The 21,968-nt window shown below is 43.7% G+C and overlaps 1 protein-coding gene across 2 annotated transcripts in view; it reads right to left on the bottom strand.

Moving 5' to 3' along the window:
* grid2 (glutamate receptor, ionotropic, delta 2) overlaps positions 1 to 21,968 on the bottom strand; it is an 894,599-nt gene that overhangs the window by 59,744 nt on the left and 812,887 nt on the right. For both annotated transcript variants that reach the window (XM_068045980.1, XM_068045987.1), the window contains one exon: positions 19,439 to 19,605. In XM_068045980.1, the coding sequence (XP_067902081.1) occupies positions 19,439 to 19,605 (167 nt within the window). The remainder of the gene's footprint in view (positions 1 to 19,438; positions 19,606 to 21,968) is intronic.

Genomic DNA, 21,968 nt, shown 5'->3' with positions numbered 1-21,968 from the left:
AACTGGCACAGCCATGATGGGCTAATTTTAGATTAGATTTTAGATTAGATTAGAGATACAGCACTGAAACAGGCCCTTGGGCCCACCGAGTCTGTGCCGAACATCAACCACCCATTTATACTAATCCTACACTAATCCCATATTCCTACCAAACATCCCCACCTGTCCCTATATTTCCCGACCACCTACCTACACTAGTGACAATTTATAATGGCCAATTTACCTATCAACCTGCAAGTCTTTTGGCTTGTGGGAGGAAACCGGAGCACCCGGAGAAAACCCACGCAGACACAGGGAGAACTTGCAAACTCCACACAGGCAGTACCTGGAATCGAACCCGGGTCCCTGGAGCTGTGAGGCTGCGGTGCTAACCACTGCGCCACTGTGCCGCCCTAATTTGTTTCCTTCTGTGCTGTAAAATTCTACAAAAAACTGTAAATAATTTTCAGTGCTCTGAGTTGAGCTGGAATTGTCTTTTAAAACACCTCTGGAGATCAGATAGATTTAATCCAGAGATTTGAAACAATGAGGGTATATTTATGAAACATACAGCTAAGTAGCTTGGTTGATAAACTAGTGGTACACTAGAGATGCAAGTGAATTGTAATTAGATAACAGTATAAAATGGCTTAATAGCTGTTTCTTATTTTTAAAAAATGACTAATAGGCAAAACATGCAACATTTCTTTCAACTGTTTTCACATTAAATTTTATAATGAAAGCAGGGAACAATTAAAATGAAAATATTACTCAGATAGTCGATGTTGTTACATGTCTACTGTGCTCAATTTGATAAAGGCTTATGAAATGAGATTGAAACCAATTGATTGAAATTCATAGTTAAGTGGTATTCCTGCAGACATGAACTAAATGTTTCCTCATTGTCTTATTATGACATTGCTGTTGTGAGCAAATGTGGGCATTTCTGATCCATTACACCCATATCTGACTTGTTATTGTTGTCTCCCCATGTCAAATGGCATCTGATTAGAACTGAAAGGAAAATATATGCCAATTTCATGACTATAAAATATGACCTTGAAATATCCTTCCACTAGTCATGTGATTGAGACATATTAATTGCAGGATGCTGATGCTCCATATGTAGGGATGCCAACCCTCCAGAATTGTCCTGAAGTCCCGAGGAACTAACCACGAATTTCCTGGGAACTGCTGGCCTGGGAGAAAAAAGCAGAGGGGCACTAAAAAAAAACGTGTTTTTTTTTCATTTATTAGATATAAAAACATTGGAGATGGGGAAAAATGCTGTTGGACCGGTCGGGATGGTTAGAGTTGAAGGACAGGTTACAAAACCTCCAGGAATGCGTCTCATCAGAGTTGGCAACTCCATCCCTACTCTCACAGCCCACAGGACCTGGGGCTCTTGGTAACCTTTGCAAGCATCTACATTAGTAAAAAGATTGCGTCAAACATGGTTTGTTGTTCACCAGAACAGCATGAACAAAGTTTAATGGATGTTGGGTTGCATGGAAAGAAGAATGGAGAGCAGATCATCTGTTCTATTGTCATGTGAAGCAGAAGTACCTAAGCCTTAGCATTTGTGTATGGTAGTGCCTCAAGGGGCACATAAATCCATGCATCTGATTGAAGTGTCCCATTTTCGGGTTGACCTATGAATAAGGAAACAGAAGGATAAACAGACTTTTCCACACCTTGACGCTTACAAAATGGAAAGAGAGAAAGCCGGCAAACAATTTGGATTTTTTTTCATTCTTTCCCGGAATATGGGCATCGCTGGCTAGGCCAGCATTTTTTGCCCATCCCCACTTGCCCTTGAGAAGGTGGTGGTGAGCCTCTTTCTTGAACTGCTGCAGTCCATGTGGTGTTGGTACACCCACAGTGCTGTTAGGAAGGGTGGTGGTGTTTCCATGCATCCAGGATTTCCAGGATTTTGACCCAGCGACAGTGAAGGAATGGCGATATAGTTCCAATTCAGGATGGTGTGTGGCTTGGAGGGGAAATTGCAGGTGGTGGTATTTCCATGCATCTGCTGCCCCTGACCTTCTGGGTGGTAGAGGTCGCGGGTTTGGAAGGTGCTATCGAAGGAGCCTTGGTGAATTGCTGCAGTGCACCTTGTTGATCGTACACACTGCTGCCACTGTGCATTGGTGGTGGAGGGAATGAATGTTGAAGGTGATGCCAATCAAGAGGGGTGCTTTGTCCTGGATGGTGTCGAGCTTCTTGAGTGTTGTCTGGATGAGTGCAGCTCCAACAAGTGGAGCATATTCCATCACACTCCTGACTTGTGCCTTGTAGATGGTGGACAGACTTTGGGGAGTCAGGAGATGAGTTATTGCCCCAAAATTCCCAGCCTCCTGACCTGCTCTTGTAGCCACAGTAATTATATGGCTGGGCCAATTCAGTTTCTGGCCAATGGTAACCCCCAGGATGTTGATAGTGGGGGATTCAGCAATCATAATGCCATTCAATATCAGGGGGGAGATGGTTGGATTCTCTCTTGTTGGAGATGGTTATAGGCTGGCACTTGTGTGGTGCGAATGTAACTTGCCACTTATCAGTCCAAGCTGATAAGAATTGAGTTGCCTGGGCATCAAGATTGTCAAGACCTAAAGGTCACACATTACCGTGGGGCCGCTTGCTGCACACAAATTAGCAAGCATTGGACAGGGCAATTCGTTCCAAAGTGTTGGTCCCCTTAAGCTCCAAACACAGGACTCGGAACAACCCTGTGAGTCCCTTGACAGCAACCCCCCCAAGACCCCGCCCAGGACTACCTTGCAATGATGCTGACCTCCAAAAGTACGTTGCGCTGAGTATGTGCTGACATTAATCAACAACCCCCTGTGAGCTAATGCGAACACCACTTTAGCTAAAAAGTATGAACAGCTGAATAAAATTTGCCCCCATTTCTGGTCTCAGAAAGAAAATCTGAGAAAGAATAAATCAAGATTATCTTGGCCAAAGACCTTGATCAACTCCTCTGGATGGAGAAAAGAAAACATATACATTCTAAATGTTAATGAAATCCTGTCACTATGATATTTGGCATTTCAAACAACATAATGTTTCTCATTTAATTTAAATAAATGGCAAGCACTACTCAATTATTTAGAAATTCAATGCACATTAATTTTGATGAAAGCATATGATGAAGACTGTTCCATTAATAAAATAACAGCATCGTGTCGAAACAGCATTCATGTATCTTTTAATTTGCAAACTGTTAATTTATGTTCAGAGTTAATTTGCCGTGATATTAGTTTTCAAATTGCCGGATCTCCTGTGACAATGCTCACGATAAATTGAACGATACTTTGGGTTCATTTTTAAACCTATCCAGTTGGGGGGAAACTGGACGAATGGGCAGTTATAAATGGTCAAGATACTTGACCGGCTTTGGACCTGTCCCTTTCTCAGCATCTATCATTTTAACCTGCAGGTGGATGAGGTGGCCGCCTAAAGGAAACAGGATACCTCATTAATTTATGTAAATTGGTGTCCTATTATGCTTCTATGGTCGCGATTCAATTTTAACTGGTGCTTGAATAGTGCAGCCCTGCCAGGCTGAAGCAGGTCTGCAGCTGGTCATCAATCCTGTGCTCATTGACCTACATTGGCTCCTGGTTCGGCAATGCCTCAATTTTAAAATTCTTATCCTTATTTTTAAATCTCTCCATGGCCTCATCCTACCCAATCTCCATAACCTCCTCCAGCTCTGGAACCCTCCAAGATCTCTGTGTTCCTTCAATTCTGGCCTCTTGCACATCCCTGATTTTCCTTACTCCACCATTTACAGCCATGCCTTCAGCAGCCTGGGCTCTAAGCTCTGCAATTCTCTCCCTATACCTCTCCACCTCATTCTCTCCACCTTTAAGATGCTCCTTAAAACCTACCTCACCATTTATCCTAATATCTCCTCGTGTGGCTCGGTATTAAAATTAGGCAAGAAAGACTCGCATTTATGTAGCACATTTCACATCTCAAAGCGATTTACAGCCAATGAAGTACTTCTGAAGTGTAGTCACTGTTGTAATGTAGGAAATGCAGCAGCCAATTTGCACACAGTAAGCTCCTATAAATAACAATGTGATAATGATCAGATAACCTGTTTTTGTGATTTTGATTGAGGGATAGATATTGGTCAGAACACAAGAACACAAGAAATCGGAGCAGAAGTCGACCATATGGCCCATTGAGCCTGCTCCGCCATTCCCTACGATCATGGCTGATCTTGGGCTTCAATTCCACCTTCCTGCCCGCTCCCCATATCCCTTGATTCCCTGTGAGACCAAAAATCTGTCTATCCCAGCCTTAAATGTATTCAATGATGGAGCATCCACAACCCTCTGGGGTAGAGAATTCCAAAGATTCACAACCCTTTGAGTGTAGCAATTTCTCATGATTTCAGTCCTGAATGATTGGCCCCTCATTCTGAGACTGTGCCCCCACGTTCTAGATTGCCTGACCAGGAGGAACAATCTCTCAGCTTCTACCCTATCAAGCCCTTTCAGAATCTTGTATGTCTCAATTAGATCGCCTCTCATTCTTCTAAACTCCAGAGAATATAGGCCCAATTTACTCAGCTTCTCATCATAGGACAACCCCCTCATCCCAGGGATCAATTTAGTAAATCTTCGCTGCACTGCCTCCAGTGCAAGTATATCCTTTCTTAAGTGTGGAGACCAAAACTGCACACTTTATTCCAGGTGAGGTCTCACCAAAGCCCTGTACAATTGTAGTAAGACTTCTTTATTCCTGTACTCCAATCCCCCTGCAATCAAGGCCAATATGCCATTTCTAATAGCCTGCCGCACCTGCATGTTAACTTTGTGCATTTCTTGTACGAGTTCCCCCCAAGTCTCTCTGAATATCAACACTTACCAGTTTCACACCTCTTAAAAAATATTTTGCTTTTCCATTTTTACGACCAAAATGAAAAACTTCACACTTCCCTACATTATACTCCATTTGCCATCTTGTTGCCCACTCACTTAATCTGTCTATATCTCTTTGCAGCCTCTCTACATCCTCCCAGCAGCTTACCTTTCCACCGAGCTTTGTATCAGCAGCAAACTTAGATACATTACTCTCTGTCTCTTCATCCAAGTCATTGATATAGAGTGTAAATAGCTAATGCCCCAGCACTGATCCCTGACTCCACTATTCACTGCCTGCCAGCTTGAAAATGCCCTGGGATATGTTTTGTGATTGTCATTAACAGTGATGTCCCTTTAAGATCATAGTATGCTAATGAGCTAAGTATCAGGATGCAGCCATGTGACTACAAGCCTGCATCACTCTGCTACTGTAACACCTGGTGGCAGGTTCTGTAAATAGTTAGATCTGTACTGTATAATAGTTGAGCTGTAATAAACCTGTTTGAGATCTTCAACCAACTGGACTCTATGCAGACAACAGAAAGAACTCATTATATGCTGGTAACTCTTCATTTCAGGATCAATCCCCTGCTCTTCTTCAAAAGAGTGCCATAGGATCTTTCACGTCCACCTGAGCAGGAAGATGGGACCTCAGTTTAATGTCTCATCCCAAAGACAGCACCCCCTCAGTACTGCACTGGAGTGTCAGCCTTCATTTTTGTGCTAAGCCCCAAAGTGGGACTTGAACCCAGAAACTCAGGGGCAAGAGTGCTACCAACTGAGCTACAGCTGTCACACAGTTAGTTTGATAATGGCCCTGTAAGTGCCATGGGACGTTTTACTGTGTTAAAGATGCTATCTAAATGCAAGTTGTTTTTGAAGAGGCCTCTCCAAGGTGTTTCTAAAACTTTTCATTGTACAGCCTGAAGGAGCAGGAGTTTTCCTTCAGGCTAGATGAGCAAAGTCATTGCCTCCCCTAAACTAGCACTCTCCACCCCCCAAACCCAATCCCTCCTGCCAGTCCCTGCAGAAACTCCCTCCCTGCTGCTTACCTCCAAACTCGAAGGTAACTACGGGCCACTTGATCTCTTCCTGTCAGTGAGTCTAACATGAGTGGCAGGGAAACTATTGGAAAAAATTCTGAGGGACAGAATTAATTTCCACTTGGAGAGACAGGGATTAATCAGGGATAGTCAGCATGGCTTTGACAGCTGGAGATCGTGTCTAACAAGCTTGATTGAATTTTTCGAGGAGGTGACTAGATGTGTAGATGAGGGTAAAGCAATTGATGTAGTCTACATGGACTTCAGTAAGGCTTTTGATAAGGTCCCACATGGAAGATTGCTTAAGAAGGTAAGAGCCCATGGGATCCAGGGCAGTTTGGCAAATTGGATTCAAAATTGGCTTATTGGCAGGAGGCAGAGGGTGTTGGTCGGGGGTTGTTTTTGCAAGTGGAAGCCTGTGACCAATGGTGTATCGGAGGGATCGGTGCTGGGATCCTTGCTGTTTGTAGTGTACATGAATGCTTTAGACGTGAATATAGGAGGTATGATCAGTAAGTTCACAGATGACACGAAAATTGTCGGCGTCATAAATAGTGAGGAGGAAAACCTTAGATTACAGGACGATATAGGTGGGCTGGTAAAATGGCTGGAGCAGTGGCAAATGGAATTTAATTCTGTGAGGTGATGCACTTGGGGAGGACTAACAAGGCAAGGGAATATACAATGGATGGTAAGACCCTAGGAAGTACAGAGGGTCAGAGGGACCTTGGTGTACTTGTACATAGATCACTGAAGGCAGCAGCACAGGGATACTTGCCTTTATTAGCTGAGGCATACAATATAAGAGCAGGGAGGTTACGATGGAGTTGTATAAAATGCTAGTTAGGCCACAGCTGGAGTACTGTGTACAGTTCTGGTCACCACACAATAGGAAGGATGTGATTGCACTGGAGAGGGTGCAGAGGAGATTCACCAGGATGTTGCCTCGGCTGGAACATTTCAGCTATGACGAGAGACAGGATAGGCTGGGGTTGTTTTCCTTCGAGCAGAGAAAGCTGAGGGGGGACCTGATTGAGGTATACAAAATTATGAGGGGCATTGATACGATAGATAGGAATAAACTTTTTCCCTTAGCCGAGGGGGTCAATAACCAGGGGGCAGACGTTTAAGGTAAGGGGCAGGAGATTTGGAAGGGATTTGAGGAAAAGAATTTTCACCCAGAGGATGGTTGGAATCTGGAACACACTGCCTGAAGGGATGGTAGAGGCAGAACCCTCAAAGATTTAAGAAGTATTTAGATGAGCACTTGAAACGCCATAGCATACAAGGATCTGACGGTAATTTTCCGTAATTGTACCGTGCACTGACGGTAATTTTCCAAAATTCGCTGGACTCTGGGGTAGTCCCAGTTGATTGGAAAACAGCAGATGTGACGCCACTGTTTAAAAAGGGAGATAGACAAAAGATGGGGAATTATAGACCGATTAGCTTAACCTCTGTAGTGGGGAAGATGCTTGAGTCTATTATCAAGGAAGAAATAGCAGGGCATCTCGATAGAAATTGTCCCGTTGGGCAGACACAGCATGGGTTCATGAAGGGCAGGTCATGCTTGACAAATCTTTTGGAATTCTATGATGACATTACGAGCAAGGTGGACAATGGGGACCCAGTGGATGTGGTGTACCTGGATTTCCAAAAGGCCTTCGACAAGGTGCCGCACAAGAGGCTGCTGCATAAGATAAGGATGCATGGCGTCAGGGGTAAAGTATTAGCATGGATAGAGGATTGTTTGACTAACAGGAAGCAGAGAGTGGGGATAAATGAGTGCTATTCTGGTTGGCAATCAGTCACTAGTGGTGTGTCTCAGGGGTCGGTGTTGGGACCGCAATTATTTACAATTTATATATATGATTTGGAGTTGGGGACCACGTGTAGGGTGTCAAAGTTTGCAGATGACACTAAGATGAGTGGCAGAGCAAAGTGTGCAGATGACTGTGAAACTTTGCAGAGGAACATAGATACATTGAGTGAGTGGGCAAAGGTCTGGCAGATGGAATACAATGTTAATAAATGTGAAGTCATTCATTTCGGTAGGAGTAACAGGAAAAAGGATTATTACATGAATGGTAAAAAGTTGCAGCATGCTGCTACGCAGAGGGACCTAGGTGTCCTTGTGCATGAATCGCAGAAGGTTGGTCTGCAGGTACAACAAGTAATTAGGAAGGCAAATGGAATTTTGTCCTTCATTGCTAAAGGGATTGAGTTTAAAAGCAGAGAGGTTATGTTGCAGCTGTATAAGGTACTGGTGAGGCCGCACCTGGAGTACTGTGTGCAGTTTTGGTCTCCTTACTTGAGAAAGGATATACTGGCACTGGAGAGGGTGCAGAGGAGGTTCACTAGGTTGATTCCGGAGTTGAGGGGGTTGGCTTATGAGGAGAGACTGAGTAGATTGGGATTATATTCATTGGAGTTCAGAAGAATGAGGGGGGATCTTATAGAAAGATATAAAATCATTAAGGGACTAGATAAGATACAAGTAGAGAGGATGTTTCCACTGGCAGGTGAGGCTAGGACAAGAGGGCATAGCCTCAAGATTAGAGGGAGCAGATTTAGGACTGAATTAAGAAGGAACTTCTTCACCCAGAGGGTTGTTAATCTATGGAATTCCTTGCCCAGTGAAGTAGTTGACGCTTCTTCAGTAAACGTTTTTAAAGCTAAGGTAGATATCTTTTTGAATAATAAAGGAATTAAGGGATACGGTGGGAACACGGGTAAGTGGATCTGAGTCCACAAAAAGATCAGCCATGATCTTATTGAATGGCGGAGCAGGCTCGAGGGGCTGGACGGCCTACTCCTGCTCCTAGTTTTTAATTTTTTTTTATTTTAGAGATACAGCACTGAAACAGGCCCTTCGGCCCACCGAGTCTGTGCCGACCAACAACCACCCATTTATACTAACTCTACAGTAATCCCATTTTCCCTATCACCTACCTACATTAGGGGCAATTTACAATGGCCAATTTACCTAACACCTGCAAGTCTTTGGCTGTGGGAGGAAACCGGAGCACCCGGGGAAAACCCACGCAGACACAGGGAGAACTTGCAAACTCCACACAGGCAGTACCCAGAATCGAACCCGGGTCCCTGGAGCTGTGAGGCTGCGGTGCTAACCACTGCGCCCTTATGATCTTATGATCTGGGCCAAGTGCTGGAAAGTAGGATTAGAATAGATAGGTGCTTGATGGCCGGCACAGACACGATCGGCCAAAGGGCCTGTTTCTGTGCTGTATAACTCTATGACTCTCCGTGCTCATCTTCCCAACTGTTATGGGTGGGAAGTGACCGGCCACATTTAAACGGGGCCCAGGAATTAAAACATCCTTGGCCTAAAAATTAAGTACCAGCCTGAAACCAAGCCATGTTTTCAGCAGACCTTGTTGCTTTAGAATGTTGTGCTGTAATAAATCCCCCACAAATGCCTGGAACTTCCACAGAGTGTCTTCCGAATACCCTGCCTCAATTTCTGTGGAAACCGCAGAGATAAATAAGCCGATTGCACTGTGTCTCCGGCCTATCTTCCACCGAAGTTATGGTTAAAGTTTACGACGTCATCGTAAACAATTGCCAGCTGAGGAAGGGTAAAGAGAAACTATTTGAGTAGTGATAGCATCATAAAATGTAAGGCAGTTAACGGTATGGATCTGTGTTTACTTTTTAAGGTGGAGTGTAACTAATCAAATCTGTTTTTGTACCCTAGTGAATGTTCTTCGTGCCTAATGAGTGACAGTTGGCAGTTTCTGAAATGGTTTTTGTAGCAGCAGTAAATCATCATGCCCTTCCCCTTCATTCTCTTACAATGTCACTGCGTGCAGGGAGGGAAATAGCCCAGCTGAAGGTTTTAGTTCCTTGATATGTGGCATGTCTCAGAATTCAGGACAAGCAGGAAATTACCTATTTAATAACTTGCCAATGAAATGTTGCTTGTTGCTTTGTGGAACGTTGGTGCCCTCTGTTATTTATCAATCCATTCAGGGATCGGTGAGGGTTCGAAACAGAGCAACTGATAGTTTCCGGTAGTAGAACTGCTAATATAGAAAATGTTTTTGCTGAAATATTGGCGCTGCCGACTGACAGAGGTCAATCAAAATTCTCCTGAGAAAAGTTATGAAATAATAAATTGTGTTTGATTTATTCACAACCAGCACACTTTATTTTTCCCCCTGTATTATTTTTGTTTCTGTTGATCCAACTCCTGTAAGGCTTCTGGAGCAGTTTTAGGCCACAGTTTGTTGCCAAAACATCAGCAGGTCTAATGACGCCCACCTTTATTAATGTTTAGATGGTACAGCAACTTCAGGAGAGGGACAGATGACCAGTCAAATGTTAATATCCACAAGTTGCTGGCCAGGTTTCTCCCCTCCGCCATTAGCTTCACGAAAACGATATCTTGCTCTTAGCCTCCCCATTATTTTAGAAACTTTTTGCATTTGCCTATGAGACGCGCCTTAGAAAGTTAAGTTTTGCCATTACAAGTGCAAGCACAGTTTTAACAATGTGATTCGTGTTAATGATAGCCAATCAACCATTCTTACACCAACAATTAACTATTACAAGTGTGGAGTCGCATTCCTTCAGGTTTTGAATTTTTCAGGGAGATTTTAAAAATGTCAAATTTTGCATTTTTAAAAAAACTTTCCTTTCTATCTCATTTTGCTTTCTCCCTTGATCCAATCTTTCTTTCCTGCTCTTTATTTCTTCTCGTGTAGCTGAATTCATGTTCAATTCACCCCCTTTAATTCACCCCCTTTCTTCGGGCTGAATCTTCTGTGCTCACCGTGTGGGCCACATGACGCAGAACTGCCGCAATCTTCCGTTCGGCAGCTCATTTAAATACCTGGGGCAGGTCGCCCACCCACCCCCCCCACCCCGATCACATGGAGAGGGCGGGCTGTCCGTCCCCGGCAATGGCGCCAGCTGCCTGTGCGCAGGAGCTGACGCCATTTTTAAAGAACTTTCAGCCCTCCTACCGGGCAATTTAAATATTTAAAGATAAAACTAAAAAAAAGAAACAGAAAATTTTTCGTCCCCTCTCCCACACCCCCATAACAATAAAATTAATTATTTGCACTTCACCCACAAAACACTTACCTTGTCCATCTGACCTTCCCCCCGCAAACGGCACAAACTTTAAACTCCAACCCTTCCCACCATCCCCAACACCCATGATGTTACTTTGACCCCATCCCCCACCATTCCTGCATTAATAAACTTACCTCCTCCCCCTTCCCCACCAGTGTGGTGCCTTGTTTCCCCAGATGGGAATCCGAAGATGGAGGTGTGCTGGCCGCCAGGCAGAAGATCGCAGCGGAACATCAGGCAGTGACGTATCATTAATTCATTCATTTTAATTGATTTAAATATTCAAAGGGGGGGCCCGTCGCTGAGCAGCGGGGTGGGGGGTCCACCATGGGGCCTCACCACCGCTGGTAATATCGGGCCAGGCCCTCCTGGTGTCAGGGTGTGTGGCGGCCCGCTCCCAGAGGCATCTTCAGGTTACCCCCCCCCCCTGCCGCCACGGACCCCAAGGCCTGGGGGAGAACAAAATCCAGCCCCTTAGTCTTTCTGCTATTTTATTTCTCAATTAAATCTCATCGGTTAAGGAGGTACCCTGTTGCTTGCACAGGTCCCAGATACCCTGTTTCCCTCACTGCTCCATTACCAGCTCGCACTGTCAGCAACTTTATGGGCAAAGATTTTCGAACTTGCAATTGTATAGCAGTGTTAATGTAGAAAAATGTGCCAAGAAGCTACACAGAGACACAAGGAAAACAAAAAGCAATAATTCTCATTGAAGATACCAATGGTGAACTTTGGATTACGACAGAGTAAATGCCATGCTAATATTCCAGAACAGGAACTGCTGTGAGGATAGTCTTTACGTTCTTTTATCTTTAGTTTGAGATTTTTGTGGAATATTTTTTCCAATAAACAAGGGGACTTCCCTTGGCATTGCTCAGACTAAGCTAGAACATACAGTGCACTACCAGTATTATAAATGTGACGCACACTAAGGGTAATATTGATTTTGTGTATGAGTGTAAAATGGGTAACAGTGAATTGGCATTCCATTTTACATCTCTCCCGATCGTTATCACTATTGTCTTCAATCAACATAGAAATCGGGATAGATGTTAAACGGGCTGTCGACTTGCAGTAATATAGTGCCTTTCATGTCCTCACGATATCCCAAGTGCTTCACAACCTTGGAGTGTCATCCAAGCCCTCATTAGCATTTTAATTCCGAAGTTCTTCCCAGTGTCCTAGCCAATATTAACCCTCTACCAACATTACTAAAACAGATTATCTGGTCCTTTATCTCACTGCTGTTTGTGGGATGTTACTGTGCACAAATTGGCTGCCGCATTTCCTACACTACAACAATGACTACACTTCGAAAGTACTTTACAGGCCGTAAAGCCCTTGCTGAGGTCCTGAGAGGCCATATACAAGTGTAGGTACAATTTAATTCAAACAAATTGTGGTCCTGTGCTTTTGGCTCTACTGTATTATTTTGGATCCCACAAAGAATGGGATGATCCATTAAGATTCAAAACATGCGACTCACCATGTTTGAGATGAGGAGATAAAATTTAGCAATGGAAAGTCACGCTGGGTGTGCCGACTGCAAGGATTTTGTGTTCTCTGTCATGCAAAGCTCTGTGCTGAGAGTGCTAATTGGTAAAAATAAAATCTGCCATATCGACTGAGGCATCTTTCAGATTCAGCTATGCTGCCTGAGATGATTCGGATTCAGAGCAGGAGGAGCTTTCAAATTAAAAGACGCTCATCCCATTGATGGCCTGCTGTGTATCCAACCAGAACTGATGGAAAAAGGGCACTGATATTCCCCCTCCCAGTAGCAGGTGCCTTGCTCACAATCTGCCAAACCCACAGAGTAGACCTTGCTGGAGCCAGATAGCTGCTGGAGAGAGGTTGGAAGAGGTTGATCCCTCCTCAGTCCCTTATTGGTCTGACAGCCACAGAGTTCAACTCCCTTACGTTCTGGACTTTCAATTTCTAGCAGGTTTTTAATGTTAAAGGAGCTGACAACAATCACAGAGTAGTTTTTTTTTATTTCAAAGACGTATCCATCGTTATCCCTTTTGAGTGAGAATTATCCAAAATGGAAAGAAAAAATGCTACTTACAGTTTATTTAGTGCAACTAAGCCCAAAAAATTGCACATGATGGGGGAGAATGATTGAGCCATAATTCCAATGAGGGTGGGGCCATAAATTTCTGGTCCAAGATGAAAACAAAGAAAATTGTGTTCTGGAGGTAGGTGGTCATTTTTGCCCAAAACCCCACTTGGTTGCTATGACAATTTAGAAGAGCAGCATTTTTGAACTTCCAACTCCGGTTGTCCAACTGAAGCATTTGTGATGAGCTCAGCAAGATCCTCAGTTGCCGAAATCAGGCACAGATCCAACCACAGGCCTAAAGTAGGGCCTGAAAATCCAACAGCGATCAATTCCAGAAGGATCTTTACCCCTTCTGCCTGGCCCCTCTGCTTCCTGAACAGAAATGGTGGTGGAAGGGCAATAAATGTATCCGGTTTCTTATTTGGCCTGACCTGAGCCTCTGGCTCTTGGTCTACAGGCTAACACACCCCACAAAGGGAATGGAATTTAAAAGTAAGGAAGTTTTGCTATAGCTGTACAGGTCATTGGTGAGACCACATCTGGAGTATTGCATACAGTTTTGGTCTCCTTACTTAAGAAAGGATATAATTGCTTCAAAGCAGTTCAGAGAAGGCTCACTCGACTGATTCCTGGGATGAAGGGGTTATCTAATGAGGAAAAGTTGGACAGGTTGGGCCCGTATCCATTGGAGTTTAGAAGAATGAGAGGTGATCTTATTGAAACATCAAAGATCTTGAGGAGACTTGACAAGGTGGATGCTGGAAGGATGTTTCCACTTATAGACAAAACTAGAACTAGGGGATACAGTTTAAAAATAAGCGGTGTCACATTTAAGATGGAGATGAGAAGGAATTTTTCTCTCTCACAGGGTCGTTAGGCTGTGGAATTCTCTTGCCCAGAAAGCAGTGGAGGCAGGGTCGTTGAATACTATCAAGGTTGAATTGGATGGATTCTTTATTAGCAAGGAAGTCAAAGGGCACAGGGGATAGATGAGAAAGTAGAGTTGAGGCCACAATCAGATCAGCTATGATCTTATCAAATAGCGGAGCAGGCTCGATGGGCCGAATGGCCTACTCCTGCTCCTAATTCATATGTTCATGTGTACATCACCCCCCAGGTTAACATATTGACCCCATCCCTGGGATTTAGAAAAGGGTTAATGACTGCTCAAAATGATGGGGTGGCACCCTGTCCCGCGACACTTCAATGAGAATTATGGTGCTGCAGAATTTCCGCACTTCTGTCCTTAAGATCCACCTACATCAGGCATATCATTACAGGCAGCACAGGGATGTGGCATGGAGTCGTGCAAGCCATGTATAAAATTTTAATTCATGTTCTCATTCATTTGCATATATCTCCAGTTGTTGACTTCAACAGGTCTTGGTGTTCAGATTTAGGTTTTGTCTTTATGTCAACTCCAGAGCCATGAAATTGAAACAGGACAAACTGGAAAATAAGAAATAAGTGCAAATAGGATCTCCCAAATCCGTAAACTCCAACACCCAGAAGGACAAGGCCAGCAGGTGCATGGGAACATGTCACACACCATCCAGATTTGGACATATATCACCATTGCTTCATCGTTGCTGGGTCAAAATCCTGAAACACTTTACCTAATAGCACTGTGGGAATACCTTCGCCACAAGGACGTTTTAGGAGAAGGTCCACCACCAACTTCTCAAGGGCAACTGGGGATGGGCAATAAATGCTGGCCTTGCCAATAACACCCACATCCCAAGAATTAAAGGAAAGAGTTACCTGGATTTCAAGGGCCAGATCCAGGGTTGGGGTGTGTGGCGCGGTGGTGTGGGGGAGGGGAAGTGGGGGTCACAGGTTTGATATTCCTTACCTACATAACCCAATCAAACAATTTAATGTTCCTGTGGCAAACTGCAACAATAATAAACAGTCTCTCATAAAAACCAGCTCCAAAATAAAAGGGTAATTAAAATGTTGCAACAAGCAAAAGAATTCAAAGGCTGTTTTCACCAAACACGGAGCTTTCTGTGTCTGCCTTCAAAATAAGCAGAATTTGCATTCACCTGATGAAAGATCTGTGCCAGTGGCACTAAAGATGAACATTCACCTCATAAAGATTCAGTATCTATCACGCAGATGTAGCCAGTTTGACTCAATTCTCAATTCTGTATAAAATTGATTACAGAGGAAAAACGTAATGCCGAGAAAGGAAGATGAATTGCCTCTTTTGAACTGTGACAGTCAGCAAGAACCAAGTACTATGGCACAGAGATACATTCTAAACTAGAGCAGGTATTTACTGATTGAACTCGTCCGATCCTGAAGAACAATTATCAAGTCGACTGCAGATAGATACTGAAGTATCAGCCTCTACTAAAGACAAACACTGCAGTTGCTCAAAAATGCCCCTGGGGATGTTTAAAGAAAATGTGTAAATTGTTTTAGATGCAGCAAGCATGTAAAGTGCTTATAGGTTCTGCATGTTGTGCGTGAAGGCAGAGTGCTTACAATTTCCTTAAACTTTTACCATCATCTTGTAAAGGATGGTTGCGACTATGGGCCTTTTTTGCCCTTGTTGTGGCACATTTTTCTGGATTTTTCTATTTTGTTCTGAGCTGTTACTGCTTGCTGAATGTACTAGTGTGCCATTTTGCCATTCAAACTCACGAAAATGATCTGCTGTAGCACTTTAAAGCAATCTTAACTTAGTTGGAAGTACTTCTGTGCTTACCCAGCAATAAAATGGAACACTCTTGTCTCAATATCAGCATTAAACAAATAATAAAGTAACAAGAAAGAACTTATATGACCTCAGGATGCCTCAAAATGGTTCACAATCAATGAAGCTTTTGAAGAGCAGTCATTGTTGTAGGAAATGCAGCAGACAATTCATACACAGCAAGATCCCACAAACAGCAATGAAGTAAAGGATCAGATAATTTGTTTCTGTGATGCTGTTTGAGGGATAAATACTAACCTGGATACCAATGAGGATTCCCCTGCTCTTCTTCAGATAGTATGATGGGATCTTTTATGTCCACCTGAGAGGGTAGGTGGGATATCAATTTAACACTTCATCTGAAATTTGGCACCTCCAACAGCGCAGCATACCACTGGAGTGTCAGTCTAGATTATGTACTTAATTGTTTGGAGTGGGAGCTGAAACTACAATGTATTGACTCAGAGATAAGGGTGCTACCAATTGTGTCATGCTTGACACTTAGCGTAATTAGATACAGAGCTCTGTCTCTCTTGTATGCTCCAACAATGCATATATGACCCATCTTCAGAGGAATGTATCTTCCTTTTCTGCACACGAGCCATTCTTGTGTCTTGTTGGAGTACAATTGTCAACGTTACTGTTCGGAGTTTTGTGTAGGTAATTTTGGAAAAATTCAGAATGGTTCAAGCCAACCTCACGTAGGATTCTTATAAACATCAGAGAAAAGAGTTTCATCTCGTCAGCCTGGGTTAGCCTTGGCTCTGGGTTCCAGTGTTGTAAGATGAACGAGGCTGTGCTGGTATCTCTGGACATGAGTAAAGAGAAATGTTTCCCAGCAATTCCAGCTGTAGAGGACAGAGCCATGGCAATAGTATAAACCCTTCACCTCCAACATCATCAGTCATGATGCTGAGCATCAAGCTGATTGCTGGCATGAATGGGCCTTTTTGACCATCTGTTGTGGAATTTACTGTTGTTCATGGGTCAGATTTTGCAGCATTACTGTTAGTGATCCATTTGGCTTGAAGTTGGTATTTAATATAAGTGCAATAGGAGACTAAGTGGTAAACTGTGACACCATTAAAACTATGTTTCACATGACCATCCAGCTTTCGAATGCATTGTTAACTGAGGCCCTGTCTGCTCCCTCAGACAGATATAATGATCACATGGCACTATTTCAAAAGGACATGCGCGATGCCAACATCATCACCCTCTATAAAAACAAAGGTGACCGCGGTGACTGCAACAACTACCGTGGAATCTCCCTGCTCAGCATAGTGGGGAAAGTCTTTGCTCGAGTCGCTCTGAACAGGCTCCAGAAGCTGGCCGAGCGCGTCTACCCTGAGGCACAGTGTGGCTTTCGTGCAGAGAGATCGACTATTGACATGCTGTTCTCCCTTCGTCAGATACAGGAGAAATGCCGTGAACAACAGATGCCCCTCTACATTGCTTTCATTGATCTCACCAAAGCCTTTGACCTCGTCAGCAGACGTGGTCTCTTCAGACTACTAGAAAAGATCGGATGTCCACCAAAGCTACTAAGTATCATCACCTCATTCCATGACAATATGAAAGGCACAATTCAACATGGTGGCTCCTCATCAGAGCCCTTTCCTATCCTGAGTGGTGTGAAACAGGGCTGTGTTCTCGCACCCACACTTTTTGGGATTTTCTTCTCCCTGCTGCTTTCACATGCGTTCAAATCCTCTGAAGAAGGAATTTTCCTCCACACAAGATCAGGGGGCAGGTTGTTCAACCTTGCCCGTCTAAGAGCGAAGTCCAAAGTACGGAAAGTCCTCATCAGAGAACTCCTCTTTGCTGACGATGCTGCTTTAACATCTCACACTGAAGAATGCCTGCAGAGTCTCATCGACAGGTTTGCGTCTGCCTGCAATGAATTTGGCCTAACCATCAGCCTCAAGAAAACGAACATCATGGGGCAGGATGTCAGAAATGCTCCATCCATCAATATTGGCGACCACGCTCTGGAAGTGGTTCAAGAGTTCACCTACCTAGGCTCAACTATCACCAGTAACCTGTCTCTAGATGCAGAAATCAACAAGCGCATGGGTAAGGCTTCCACTGCTATGTTCAGACTGGCCAAGAGAGTGTGGGAAAATGGCGCACTGACACGGAACACAAAAGTCCGAGTGTATCAGGCCTGTGTCCTCAGTACCTTGCTCTACGGCAGCGAGGCCTGGACAACGTATGCCAGCCAAGAGCGATGTCTCAATTCATTCCATCTTCGCTGCCTTCGGAGAATACTTGGCATCAGGTGGCAGGACTATATCTCCAACACAGAAGTCCTTAAAGCGGCCAACATCCCCAGCTTATACACACTACTGAGTCAGCGGCGCTTGAGATGGCTTGGCCATGTGAGCCGCATGGAAGATGGCAGGATCCCCAAAGACACATTGTACAGCGAGCTCGCCACTGGTATCAGACCCACCGGCCGTCCATGTCTCCGTTATAAAGACGTCTGCAAACGCGACATGAAATCGTGTGACATTGATCACAAGTCGTGGGAGTCAGTTGCCAGCATTCGCCAGAGCTGGCGGGCAGCCATAAAGACAGGGCTAAATTGTGGCGAGTCGAAGAGACTTAGTAGTTGGCAGGAAAAAAGACAGAGGCGCAAGGGGAGAGCCAACTGTGCAACAGCCCCAACAAACAAATTTCTCTGCAGCACCTGTGGAAGAGCCTGTCACTCCAGAATTGGCCTTTATAGCCACTCCAGGCGCTGCTTCACAAACCACTGACCACCTCCAGGCGCGTATCCATTGTCTCTCGAGATAAGGAGGCCCAAAAGAAATTTCAAAGAACAGCAAGTTATCCCCACTATCCTGGCCAACATTTATCCTTCAACCATCATCACTAGAACAGATTATCTGGTCATTATCTCATTGTTGTTTGTGGGAGCCTGCTGTGTGCAAATTGGTTGCCGTGTTTCCTACATCACAACAGTGATTGCACTTCAAACGTACTTCATTGGTTGTCATGAGGTTGTGACGGGCACTGCATAAATGCAAGCCCTTTCCTTCATAAGGGAGACATGATAAAGACAGCTGTGCTAATATCTCGCAATGCCATCAAAGGGCTTATCTAATTTTCAGGAGGATACATCATTTCTCCATGGATTCTGCTTCATAAAAATTGAGGATATATGTTGGGAATCAATATTATGCTTCCCCATAGGTTCCCTTCGAAAAAGGTTCCTGTTTACGGGAATTACAATGGATGCCCTTTAATGTGATCTCTGTTTAAATCCCTCTTTTTAGGTTTCCATTCCTCTCACAGCATCAAAACTGTTTTCCTCTCACCTGATGAACAACATTAACAAAAGATTGGGTATAGATCAACATATTGAAAATATGGTACAAATATAAATTTTAAAAAGGCAGCAATAATGAAATTTAAAATGTTTGAATCAGTGCATCTGCCGTTTTTTAACCACACTACAATCATGCTCAGGCAAAATAGACATTGGAAAGTAGTACAAGTTCAAGAAAGTGTGTGCTTTGTGTTTCATAAAAACATTTTGCCTTGATGGAATTCTTGTGAAAGGAGGGTCCATTCTGTTTGGTCTGCTCTTGATCCAGCAGTTCTTAATGTTTACTGGTCCCCTGATTAAACCCACGAGATAAATTACATTCAATGTATGGGATCCTACCTTTGGGAAAAGATGTCTCTGTACGGGCTGCCATGTTGGAGAGCGATGCCATATCCTCGATCTGCCAGGGTGTTGCCGACGGTGAACAAAGAGCAGTCGGGACTGTTCAGGGCAATGTATTCCAACACTGCCACATCCCAAACAAAGGCATAATTTCCAGCTTTCACCTGTAAGTTAGAAATAGATTTTAGTCAAATCCAACGTAACTTGATCTGGCCTTTCTTTTGTATCCCTCTTGTGTCAGTACTACGTTTGGGAGAAAAATAAAGGGAGAGAGAGAGAGAGAGAGGGAAAAGATTTTTTTCACCTTGATTTCAATCAACTGCCATTGCCAAATTTAGGAAAGGCGATAATTATTTCAAGACGGCTTTTTGAGAGTTTCGCATTTAAAAAAACGATCACATTCCAAGGGATACTGAGGCTCCAATTAAATAACAAAATTACGACCATATAAATTAGGAGGAGGAGTAGGCCACTTGGCCCCTCGAGCCTGCTCCACCATTCAGCAAGATCATGACTGATCTGATTGTAACCTCAACTCCACATTCCAGCCTACCCTCGATAACCTTTCACCCCCTTGCTGATCAAGAATCTATCTACCTCTGCCTTAAAAATATTCAAAGACTCTGCTTCCACCACCTTTGAGGAAGAGAATTCCAACGACGCAACCCTCTGAGAGAAAAAAATTCTCCTCATCTCTGTCTTAAATGGGCGACCCCTTATTTTTATACAGTGACTCCTAGTTCTAGATTCTCCCACAAGAGGCAACATCCTTTCCACATCCACCCTGTCAAGACCCCTCAGGATCTTATATGTTTCAATCAAGTCGCCTCTTACTGTCACAAACTCCAGCAGATACAAGCCGAGCCTGTCCAACCTTTCCTCATAAGACAACCCACCCATTCCAGGTATTAGTCCAGTAAACCTTCTCTGAACTGCTTCCAACGCATTTACATCCTTCCTTAAATAAGGAAGAAATTAGATGTTCCAAATTATGAAGGATTTTGATGGGGTAAATAAGGAGAAATTGTTTCCAGTGGTTGGTGCCCAGAGGACACAGATTTAAGGTAACTGGCAAACGAACTAAGGGATAATGAGGAGAAACTAATTTTACACAGTGAGTTGTTATGATTGGGAATATGCTGCCTGTAGGGTGGTGGAAGCAGATTCAATATTTCAAAAGGGAACTGGATAAATATTTGAAAAGGAAATATTTGTAGGGTTCTGGGGAAAGAGCAGGATGGGGGCACAAGTGGGATCTGAGTAGCTCTTTCTAAGAACAGGCACAAGGGTTAACTGGCCTCCTTCTATGCTGTATGATTCTATGGTCCTATGAATATTTGCATTTACGTTGTGCCTTTAACATAGAAAAAACTTCCGAAGGTGCTTCACAGAGGTAGAGAAGGAGGTAGTAGGAAGGGCCATCAAAAGCAAAGCAGTAACTACCCATACACCCACTGTTCATGCGATCAAATAATCAGCACCTGCTCATGTCATAATTCAGCACATGCACCTAATGAAACTCTACCAATTGATAAACCAGGAGCAATTTCTATTTCAAATGGCAGGCGCCTGAGATGTAACAACCATTGATTGCTAATGAGGGAACCTTGATGCTGAAAAATTGGCTTAGAGCTATATTACCTTTGGAGAAGATGTCCTTACATAGTTTACTACATTTGCAGGTCAGACTCAAATTAGCACAAGTCATGAGAAGTCATGAACAGTTTTCTTCCCTCACCTCCAGGTTCTTAGCTGAATTGCTTGCTCTTTCTATTGGGTTCCATAGTTGTCAGTAGGTGGTAAGATAATGTGATGGTTGATTCTTTGGAATTTAAGGGGAGATTGAGTGCTCCTGTGCTCCCGTACTCCCAGCGGGGAGTTAAGATTGAAAGGAATACAGTTGGAGAATTAGTGCTGTGGTCTCCATCACCAACCTACACTCCCTTTAGGCCTGGTTTACATTATATAGGACGACTGTTACAACATCAACTTTCATTTATATAGCACTCTTAACGTAGTAAAACATCCCAAGGTGCTCCATAGGAGCATTATCAGACAAAATCTGACACCGAAACACAAAAGGAGATATTGGGATTGGTGACCAAAAGGCTGGTCAAAGATGAAAGTTTTAAGGAACATCTTAAAGGAGGAGAGAGAGGTAGAGAGGTTCAGTGAGGAAATTCCAGAGCTTAGGGTCTAGGCAATTGAAGGTACAGCCATTAGTGGTACAGTGATTAAAATCAGGGGATGTGGAAGAGGCCAGAACTGGGGGAGCAAAGTGATCTCGGAGCGTTGTAGGGTTGGAGGAGGTTACAGAGATAGGGAGGGGCGAGGCCATGGAGGGATTTGAAAACAAGGATAAGAATTTTAAAATTGAGGCTTTGCTGGACCAGGAGCTAATTTGATCAGTGAGCACAGAAGTGCCAGGTGAATGGGACTTGGTGCGAAGCTGTCCTAAATCTTCTTTCATTTCTTCCTTTAATTCCTTGTGGATTCTAGGATGCATCCATAGGACCAAGGTGCTTTG

The sequence above is a fragment of the Heterodontus francisci genome, chromosome 1, assembly GCF_036365525.1.
Source record: "Heterodontus francisci isolate sHetFra1 chromosome 1, sHetFra1.hap1, whole genome shotgun sequence".
In the NCBI taxonomy this organism is placed as follows: Eukaryota; Metazoa; Chordata; class Chondrichthyes; order Heterodontiformes; family Heterodontidae; genus Heterodontus; species Heterodontus francisci.
The sequence above is the reverse complement of the archived record's forward strand: the minus strand, read 5'-3'. Positions and strand labels throughout refer to the sequence as shown.